General features: G+C 42.7%; 1 protein-coding gene across 2 annotated transcripts in view; it reads left to right on the top strand.

Moving 5' to 3' along the window:
- The first annotated feature begins 243 nt into the window (after window positions 1-243).
- ankfy1 (ankyrin repeat and FYVE domain containing 1) overlaps window positions 244-11,088 on the top strand; it is a 38,374-nt gene continuing 27,529 nt past the window's right edge. For both annotated transcript variants that reach the window (XM_061963113.1, XM_061963112.1), the window contains exons 1-4: window positions 244-319; window positions 2,446-2,653; window positions 2,778-2,896; window positions 3,057-3,192. In XM_061963113.1, coding sequence (XP_061819097.1) covers window positions 310-319; window positions 2,446-2,653; window positions 2,778-2,896; window positions 3,057-3,192 — 473 coding nt within the window. In that variant the 5' untranslated portion in view covers window positions 244-309. The remainder of the gene's footprint in view (window positions 320-2,445; window positions 2,654-2,777; window positions 2,897-3,056; window positions 3,193-11,088) is intronic.

Below are 11,088 nucleotides of genomic sequence, written 5' to 3'. Positions count from 1 at the left end.
CAATTGTACGGATTACTGTACTGTGCAATCTACTAATACAAGTTTCAATCAATCAATCAATAGCAGGCATAAATAATACGCATAGACATTTAGTCGTATTTTGAAAGGTAGAACTTTGAATTACTTGATTACGGAGAATTCCCAAAATTATTTAAATTAATATCAGCGCGATACAAGCTTTGTGGTGGTCACGTGACTGTTTTGCTAAATAACGTACAAGAACGCAGCCTTTCCGCCAATCTCGCTCCAAACTTGTGTTATCGCGAGAACGACACCCGCTCACGAAGCAAGTAGGCAACGCTGAGCAACATGGCGGAAGGTATGGTATTGAATTTTTGAGGCGCTCTCGTCTATTCGCTCTTTTTTGTTTACACAAGCTACGTGGTTCAGGTGCCGTTTAAGTTGTTTAAGGACGTCGTTATTGTTCTGGGTTCGAAACACCGCGACACTGTTGCATGTTAGGCGTGTAAGTTAGTGTGATCAGCATCGCCGTTGCTAGCAGAATTTAATAGCTGCTTCCACTTAAGGAGTAAACGGGATGACTTTATTCTTATATATCACTTTAATGTCGCTGGTTAATTTCCTTGTAGATTAAACAATTATATATTTTTAAAGACGACATTAATGTTATAGTAAAAGCTTGCCTAAAATTATCACGTGTTGTTGTAGCGATCATGGTCAACATGATTTGTAGGTATAAATGTTTCTTGTGTAAATTAGGGTATATTTGTTTATTTACTACTTATACATTTATATCTATATATTATTTGCCAGATGTCAGGGCCACAGACATTACCCTCGTCACAATGCTGTCTTTACTTGTAAAACATCTGATACACTTGTACCAACTGGATAAAGAATGCTGTGTTTTCTATGCTGTTAACTACATGGGTACAAATACATAGTTTTTATTGTGATTATTGTACAGCAACAGTTTTCGTTCACCAGTGGTTCCAAATTCTCTTTTGCATTTCTCCATTGCTCAAATACCACTTATGTTTTCATGGAACAAACTATTCAAAGTTTGCTTTCGAAATTGCATGCTAAAGTTTGCAATATAATCATGCTGCAGTTGTTGAATTAGTCTTAGGATGCTGCTCCTTCCTTATCACGTGTTTTTTTTTTTTTTTTTACAAACACTTTCCTTAAGCACATGACCAGCAGCTAAGTTAAACTGCAGCACAAAGTAATTGCCTTCTCAGCACTTTTTTCTATACCAAACTTTAGTGTTGTAAAGGAAGGAAGTCTGACCCTGTGGACTTGGCTGAGTCATGAATTTGTGTTTCAACATGAAGACATCGAAATTGTTAGATGATGTTCACATGTAAAGCGTCTACAACAGTAATTCTTAACCTTGTTGGAGGTACCGAACCCCACCAGTTTAATATGCGCATTCACCGAACCCTTCTTTAGTGAAAAAAAAAAAAGTTTATTTTTTCAAATTCAAGACAAAGTTACCATATATGTTTTTGGTAACACTTTAGTATGGGTAACATATTTTAAGTAACAAAGACTTAATTTAGACTTATTTGGACACTAGGGGAACATATTCTAAGTAATAAAGACTTAATTTAGAGTTATTTGGTTAGGGTCAGGGTTAGAGGGTTAGTGTTATAATAAGGCCATGCCGAATAGGGCATTAATAAGTACTTAATAATGACTAGTTAAGAGCCAATATGTTACTAATTTGCATGTTAATAAGCAACTAATTAATGGTGAATATGTTGCCCATACTAAAGTGTTACCATGTTTTTTTTTACTGGTGCATAAAATGAACCGTGCATGAACATCACCTTGTTCAAACAACAAAACCAACACAGTGCATAAACTCACAACAAATTACACACCTGCAAACCAGTCAGCTGTTGCCGTATCCGTAATACGCCGATAGGGAGAAGTTTGTATTTACACGATGAGTCGGGTGTGTTTTGACCTCCGCCGAATCCCTGAGGCCGACTCACCGAACCCAGGTTAAGAACCACTGGTCTACAATAATACAATCATTTAATTTTTCAAACAGACTTGAGCATGCAGTTTCTGTTATTTGTTTAATTGTAGATATGTATTTCTAGTTAGTCATCATTGACCATGTATTAGGTACAACTTCACAAGCTAATTAGCAAGAGCTTGTTGTGTTCTGCCTTTATGTAGAATTGAACTGCATAATACTGATTAAGATACTTGTTGAAAGTAGCTCTCTATTTGCAAGTCTACACCACTGAAAACTGAACCCACTACCGTGTCTGACAATGTCATTTCAAATTGGGCATTGTTTGTTGTTAATATCATGCATTGTTATGGGCTCCTGCGTTTAATGTCCCAGGTCTTTATTGTCCTTTCTGGAAATCCAGTATCTTTCCTGGAAGAATTTTTGTATGAGTACATCTCTGATCTGTTTTTTAAAACTGATTCGTATCCATACATATTGTCTCCGGTGTGGCGCAGAGGAGGTGGCCAAGCTGCAAAAGCATCTGGCGCTGCTCAGGCAGGAGTATGTGAAGATGCAGCAGAAGTTGGCGGACACCGAGAGACGCTGTGCCATGCTTGCTGCTCAGACGTCCTGCCAAGGCTCCAGCAGCCCTGCAGAGGCAGACACCTTCATTAACCGCCTGCTGGACATCGTGTCCGACCTGTTTCAGCAGGAACAGTACAGGTGGAACACAGTGGTTTTTTAAATAACTTTTGCATATGCAGCTTGTTCCATAGTTTTGTGTCTTCAACTCTGATTATTGTCGCTATGCGAATACTTTCTTGAGGATTTGTGTTTTTATTTGCAGTGATCTGAAAGTAAAAGTGGCTGGGGATGAGCTCAGTGCCCACAAGTTTGTCCTGGCTGCTCGCAGTGACGTCTGGAGTCTCAGCAATATGGCCACTACCTCTGAACTGGACCTATCTGGTAGGTACTTTTCTGAAGAAATAAATGCTAACGCAATAAGCCTTAGTCGCTCTGCATGTTTAAATAGAGGAAGATATATATTTATTTTTAAGTTTGAGTCTGAACTTCTAGTATTGCACTTTGTTTACTTTAGTGACAAGATAACCTGATGTGTCTGTAGACTGCAAACCTGAAGTTGCCATGGCAATGTTGTGCTGGGCATACACTGACAAGTTGGAGCTTAGTGAAGATGACGCGTTTCTCATTGACTTGATGAAGTTGGCCAACCGCTTCCAGCTCCAGCTCCTCAGAGAAAGGTCAGTATGTCACTAATACTAACACTTTTTCTTATTAGATACTAACACACACTTCACAGGCTCTTACTAGATTCCAATTACAATAAGCATTCACTAACCATGACGTTAAGTGCACCTTCACAGACTCATGCTCGAGTACGAAAGCTGTATCAAAATGTGTGCCTTTTTAGAAAAACAATACTTTAAAAACATTCAAATGTATTCCATTGGACATATTTCAGGGCTTTCATTTTATTATACAAGTAAAGGAACTCACATTTAGTTCTTATTGTTTTGCTTGTCTAATAACAATTTTGTAAACATTTTTATTTGCTGCTGAATTCATGCTTGGGTACAAAACACCTTCAAACTCACATTTTTCAAAATTATGTGCTGAGAAAAATACGGCAATAATTAAAGTAAAAATTCCAGGTTTTCCCATTACGGTAATTGATCCACAGCAAAATAAAAGCTGCCACATCTTAAAAATAAGGGTTTTATATATACCGTATTTTTCGGGTTATAAGTCGCAGTTTTTTTCATAGTTTGGCCGTGGGTGCGACATATACTCCGGAGCGACTTATGTGTGAAATTATTAACACATTACTGTAAAATATATATATATATATATATATAACTCCTCTCTGAGCTGCCACCTTAACGTGGTAGAGGAGTTTGCGTGTCCCAGTGATCCTAGGAGCTATGTTGTCCGGGGGCTTTATGCCCCCTGGTAGGGTCTCCCAAGGCAAACTGGTCCTAGGTGAGGGATCAGACAAAGAGCAGCTCGAAGATCTCTATGAATAACACTGACAAGGAACCCAGATTTCCCTCGCCCGGACGCGGGTCACCGGGGCCCCCCTCTGGAGCCAGGCCCGGGGGTGGGGCACGATGGCGAGCGCCTGGTGGCCGGGCCTGGCCCGAAGAGGCAACGTGGGTCCCCCCTCCAATGGGCTCACCACCCATATCAGGGGTCATAGAGGTCGGGTGCGATGTGAGCTGGGCGGAAGCCGAAGGCAGGGCACTTGGCGGTCCGATCCTCGGCTACAGAAGCTAGCTCTTGGGACGTGGAACGTCACCTCGCTGGGGGGGAAGGAGCCTGAGCTAGTGCGCGAGGTGGAGAAGTTCCGGCTAGATATAGTCGGACTCACTTTGACGCACAGCAAGGGCTCTGGAGCCAGTTCTCTCGAGAGGGGCTGGACTCTCTTCCACTCTGGCGTTGCCGGCAGTGAGAGGCGACGGGCTGGGTGGCAATTCTTCTTTCCCCCCGGCTCAGAGCCTGTACGTTGGAGTTCAACCCGGTGGACGAGAGGGTAGCTTCCCTCCGCCTTCGGGTGGGGGAAAGGGTCCTGACTGTGGTTTGCGCTTACGCGCGCGCCAAACCGCAGCTCAGAGTACCCACCCATTTTGGATTCACTCGAGGGAGTACTTGAGAGTGCTCCCCCGGGTGATTCCCTCGTTCTACTGGGGGACTTCAATGCTCATGTTGGCAGCGACAGTGAAACCTGGAGAGGCGTGATTGGGAAGAATGGCTGCCCGGATCTGAACCCGAGCGGTGTTTTGTTATTGGACTTTTGTGCCCGTCACAGATTGTCCATAACGAACACCATGTTCAAACATAAGGGTGTCCATATGTGCACTTGGCACCAGGACACCCTAGGCCGCAGTTCCATGATCGACTTTGTAGTTGTGTCATCGGATTTGCGGCCTCATGTTTTGGACACTCGGGTGAAGAGAGGGGCGGAGCTTTCTACCGATCACCACCTGGTGGTGAGTTTGCTGCGATGGTGGGGGAGGATGCCGGACAGACCTGGCAGGCCCAAACGCATTGTGAGGGTTTGCTGGGAACGTCTAGCAGAGTCTCCTGTCAGAGAGAGTTTCAATTCCCACCTCCGGAAGAACTTTGAACATGTCACGAGGGAGGTGCTGGACATTGAGTCCGAATGGACCATGTTCCGCGCCTCTATTGTCGAGGCGGCTGATTGGAGCTGTGGCCGCAAGGTAGTTGGTGCTTGTCGTGGCGGTAATCCTAGAACCCGTTGGTGGACACCGGCGGTGAGGGATGCCGTGAAGCTGAAGGAGTCGTCCTATCGGGTTCTTTTGGCTCATAGGACTCCTGAGGCAGTGGACAAGTACCGACAGGCCAAGCGGTGTGCGGCTTCAGCGGTCGCAGAGGCAAAAACTCGGACATGGGAGGAGTTCGGTGAGGCCATGGAAAACGACTTCCGGACGGCTTCGAAGCAATTCTGGACCACCATCCGCCGCCTCAGGAAGGGGAAGCAGTGCACTATCAACACCGTGTATGGCGAGGATGGTGTTCTGCTGACCTCGACTGCGGATGTTGTGGATCGGTGGAGGGAATACTTCGAAGACCTCCTCAAGCCCACCAACACGTCTTCCTATGAGGAAGCAGTGCCTGGGGAGTCTGTGGTGGGCTCTCCTATTAGGATTAGGTCTCTGCTTTTTGCAGATGATGTGTTCCTGATGGCTTCATCTGGCCAGGATCTTCAGCTCTCGCTGGATCGGTTCGCAGCCGAGTGTGAAGCGACTGGAATGAGAATCAGCACCTCCAAGTCCGAGTCCATGGTTCTCGCCCGGAAAAGGGTGGAGTGCCATCTCCGGGTTGGGGAGGAGATCTTGCCCCAAGTGGAGGAGTTCAAGTACCTCGGAGTCTTGTTCACGAGTGAGGGAAGAGTGGATCGTGAGATCGACAGGCGGATCGGCGCGGCGTCTTCAGTAATGCGGACGCTGTATCGATCCGTTGTGGTGAAGAAGGAGCTGAGCCGGAAGGCAAAGCTCTCAATTTACCGGTCGATCTACGTTCCCATCCTCACCTATGGTCATGAGCTTTGGGTTATGACCGAAAGGACAAGATCACGGGTACAAGCGGCTGAAATGAGTTTCCTCCGCCAGGTGGCGGGGCTCTCCCTTAGAGATAGGGTGAGAAGCTCTGCCATCCGGGAGGAGCTCAAAGTAAAGCCGCTCCTCCTCCACATCGAGAGGAGCCAGATGAGGTGGTTCGGGCATCTGGTCAGGATGCCACCCGAACGCCTCCCTAGGGAGGTGTTTAGGGCACGTCCGACCGGTAGGAGGCCGCGGGGAAGACCCAGGACACGTTGGGAAGACTATGTCTCCCGGCTGGCCTGGGAACGCCTCGGGGTCCCACAGGAAGAGCTGGACGAATTGGCTGGGGAGAGGGAAGTCTGGGCTTCCCTGCTTAGGCTGCTGCCCCCGCGACCCGACCTCGGATAAGCGGAAGAAGATGGATGGATGGATGGATGTAAAATATAAAATATTTATCTAATTCACGGAAGAGACGAAGCAAATGTCAGCAATCGTCACACACACGTCAACCAATAAGAATTTGGCGTGGGAGGGTCATGGCAGAAGTGCATTGTGGGTCATGGGATGCTAACTGCTATATGCTATATGCTACCGCCGTAGCTATTCAAATGGATCATTTCAACATTGGCGGTAACTTATAAAAACTGAGAAGGGCTGAACAAAAATGGCATACTGCAGATTAAAAGCTGGACGTAGTGAAATATGCAGCAGAAAACGGCGATCGAGCAGCAGAAAGAAAGGACGCTAGCGGCGCATACCAGGAGCGACAACGAGGACGAAGATTTCATTGGATTTAGCGATCAGGAGTGACAGATTGTTTGGTAAACGTATAGCATGTTCTATATGTTATAGTTATTTGAATGACTCTTACCATAATATGTTACGTTAACATACCAGGCACATTCTCAGTTGGTTATTTATGCGTCATATAACGTACACTTATTCAGCCTGTTGTTCACTATTCTTTATTTATTTCAAACTGCCTTTCAAATGTCTATTCTTGGTGTTGGATTTTATCAAATAAATTTCCCCCAAAAATGCGACTTATACTCGAGTGCGACATATATATGTTTTTTTATGATAAATTAAATAAATGTTTTTTTCCTTCTTTATTATGCATTTTCGGCAGGTGCGACTTATAATCCGAAAAATACGGTATGCATTTGTATGTGCATGTGTGTGTGCGTGCGTGTGTATATGTATATATATATATATATATATATATATATATATATATATATATATATATATATAAACCCCGTTTCCATATGAGTTGGGAAATTGTGTTAGATGTAAATATAAACGGAATACAATGATTTGCAAATCATTTTCAACCCATATTCAGTTGAATATGCTACAAAGACAACATATTTGATGTTCAAACTAAAAAACTTTTTTTTTTTTTTGCAAATAATCATTAACTTTAGAATTTGATGCCAGCAATACTTGACAAAGAAGTTGGGAAAGGTGGCAATAAATACTGATCAAGTTGAGGAATGCTCATCAAACACTTATTTGGAACATCCCACAGGTGAACAGGCAAATTGGGAACAGGTGGGTGCCATGATTGGGTATAAAAGTAGATTCCATGAAATGCTCAATCATTCACAAACAAGGATGGGGCGAGGGTTACCACTTTGTCAACAAATGCGTGAGCAAATTGTTGAACAGTTTAAGAAAAATCTTTCTCAACCAGCTATTGCTAGGAATTTAGGGATTTCACCATCTACGGTCCGTAATACCATCAAAGGGTTCAGAGAATCGGCCCTGCGATGAGGTGGCGACTTGTCCAGGGTGTACCCCGCCTTCCGCCCGATTGTAGATGAGATAGGCTCCAGCGCCCCCCGCGACTCCAAAAGGGATAAGCGGTAGAAAATGGATGGATGGATGGGTTCAGAGAATCTGGAGAAATCACTGCACGTAAGCAGCTAAGCCCGTGACCTTCGATCCCTCAGGCTGTACTGCATCAACAAGTGACATCAGTGTGTAAAGGATATCACCACATGGGCTCAGGAACACTTCAGAAACCCACAGTCAGTAACTACAGTTGGTCGCTACATCTGTAAGTGCAAGTTAAAACTCTCCGATGCAAGGCGAAAACTGTTTATCAACAACACCCAGAAACGCCGTCGGCTTCGCTGGGCCTGAGCTCATCTAAGATGGACTGATGCAAAGTGGAAAAGTGTTCTGTGGTCTGACAAGTCCACATTTCAAATTATTTTCGGAAACTGTGGACGTCGTGTCTTCCTGACCAAAGAGGAAAAGAACCATCCGGATTGTTATAGGCGCAAAGTTGAAAAGCCAGCATGTGTGATGGTATGGGGGTGTATTAGTGCCCAAGACATGGGTAACTTACACATCTGTGAAGGCGCCATTAATGCTGAAAGGTACATACAGGTTTTGGAGCAACATATGTTGCCATCCAAGCAACGTTACCATGGACGCCCCTGCTTATTTCAGCAAGACAATGCCAAGCCACGTGTTACATCACCGTGGCTTCATAGTAAAAGAGTGCGGGTACTAGACTGGCCTGCCTGTAGTCCAGACCTGTCTCCCATTGAAAATGTGTGGCGCATTATGAAGCCTAAAACACCACAACGGAGACCCCCGGACTGTTGAACAACTTAAGCTGTACATCAAGCAAGAATGGGAAAGAATTCCACCTGTGAAGCTTAAAGATGTGTCTCCTCAGTTACCAAACGTTTACTGAATGTTGTTAAAAGGAAAGGCCATGTAACACAGTGGTGAACATGCCCTTTCCCAACTACTTTGGCACGTGTTGCAGCCATGAAATTCTAAGTTAATTATTATTTGCAAAAAAAAAATAAAGTTTATGAGTTTGAACATCAAATATGTTGTCTTTGTAGTGCATTCAATTCAATATGGGTTGAAAAGGATTTGCAAATCATTGTATTCCGTTTATATTTACATCTAACACAATTTCCCAACTCATATGGAAACGGGGTTTGTAACAACTAATCGATTAAAATCGATTAAAAATAGTTGGTGATTCATTTAGTCATCGATTCGTTGGATCTATGCTATGCGCATGCGCAGAGGCAATTTTTTGTATTTATTTAAATAAAATAAAAAATAAAATTTTAATAAACTTTATTTATAAACTGCAACATGTACAAACAGCTGAGAAACAATAATCAAAAAAAGTATGGTGCCAGTATGCTGTTTTTTTCCCCAATAAAATACTGGAAAGGATAGAAATGTCTCTTTTATACGATTATTAATCGATTAATCGAAGTAATAATCGACAGATTAATCGATTATCAAATTAATCGTTAGTTGCAGCCCTAATATATATATATATATATATATATATATATATATATATATATATCCTTTCCCAGCTGTAATCTGTGATATTTCTACCTGAATAAATGCTTCTGATATTCTGTACATTACATGTTGTACAATTTAATGGTCTTCATAGTGCTGCATGACAATGTTTTAACCTTCTGTTAAAATGTATTATTCAGCCTGCTAGTCATTCTGTAATTAAGGACTTGACCAGAACATGTTATAAGACAATTTACACAATATTTCAACCAGCCAGAAAAATCCACTCACCCCCATATTCCTCAACTGATGTAGTAGCATTTATTTAGGTGCAAATATCACAGATAACATTACAAAACATCTCTGACAAAGCATGATCGTAATGTGAGATATTTTTATTTTGTTAGGTTCCCCTAAATTTCCAAAATACCTGTGGCGTTGGGGGCGTGGTCAATATGACATCGTCACATGATTTGCTATCATGCATATATTCTTTAAAAAGGCAAAAAGATGTGAATATACATTTAAAACAAATCCGTCATTAAGTATAGTATTGACATATATTTTTCTTATCGTTTTTTTCTATTTTTAAATTTTTGCTACTTATTGTACAATGTACTTTGAGAATAAACTTTTGTATTTTTTTTTGTATTTATTCTTATTGTGCCTCACAATAAGAAGGTCCTCGGTGCGATCCCCGGGCTCAGGGTCTTTCTGTGTAGAGTTTGCATGTTCTCCCCATGACTGCGTGGGTTCCCTCTGGGTACTTCGGCTTACTCCCACCTCCAAAGGCATGCACTTGGGGATAGGTTGATTGGCAACAATAAATTGAACCCTAGTGTGTGAATGTGAGTGTGAATGTTGTCTGTCTATCTGTGTTGGCCCTGCCATGAGCTGGCGACTTGTCCAGGGTGTACCCCGCCTTCCGCCCAACTGTAGCTGGGATAGGCCCCAGCACCCCTTGCGACCCCGAGATTGACAAGCGGCTCCGCAATGGATGAATGGATTTCTCCAACCCTTTTAGTCCCTCTTTCTTTAATAAAATCTACTGGCACCATATCAAGCATCTATTTATAGTGTTCTTGGAGACCGTACTCCTGTTTAGAGACTCTGTTTAGATACTTCTGTCGCGCTTTTTCCGTGACGAAAAGCGAGGTGCAGAGATCCTGACTAGGGATGTCCCGATCCAGGTTTTTGCACTTCCGATCCGATACCGATATTGTTTTTGCATTTCCGATCCGATACCTATCCGAGCATGTATTAAAGTTTAAAGTTATTTAGCCTACTTAGTTGTCAGAATCATGTTGAAAAGGGTTTTAGTACTCTTGATAACAACTAGCCAGCTGAATTAGGGGAGTTTGAATAATACACAATGGTTGGTAACAAGAAACTGACCTGTTTATTCAAGGATAAACACAAAATAGACAAAATTATACATGACAAACAGAAATGGCATCATTGAACTAGGGCTGGGCGATATGGCCTTTTTTAAATATTGCAATATTTTAAGGCCATATTGCGATACACAATATATATCTGGATATTTTGCCTTAGCCTTGAATGAACACTTGATGCATATAATCACAGCAGTATGATGATTCTATGTGTTTTGATTGATTGATTGAGACTTTTATTAGTAGGTTGCACAGTGAAGTACATATTCCGTACAATTGACCACTAAATGGTACACCCGAATAAGTTTTTCAACTTGTTTAATTCGGGGGTCCACTTAAATTGATTCATGATACAGATATATACTATCAGATATATACTATCATCATAATA

This window comes from Nerophis lumbriciformis, linkage group LG09, assembly GCF_033978685.3.
Source record: "Nerophis lumbriciformis linkage group LG09, RoL_Nlum_v2.1, whole genome shotgun sequence".
Classification (NCBI taxonomy): domain Eukaryota; kingdom Metazoa; phylum Chordata; class Actinopteri; order Syngnathiformes; family Syngnathidae; genus Nerophis; species Nerophis lumbriciformis.
Note: the sequence above shows the minus strand (reverse complement) of the source record. Positions and strands in the feature narration are given on the sequence as shown.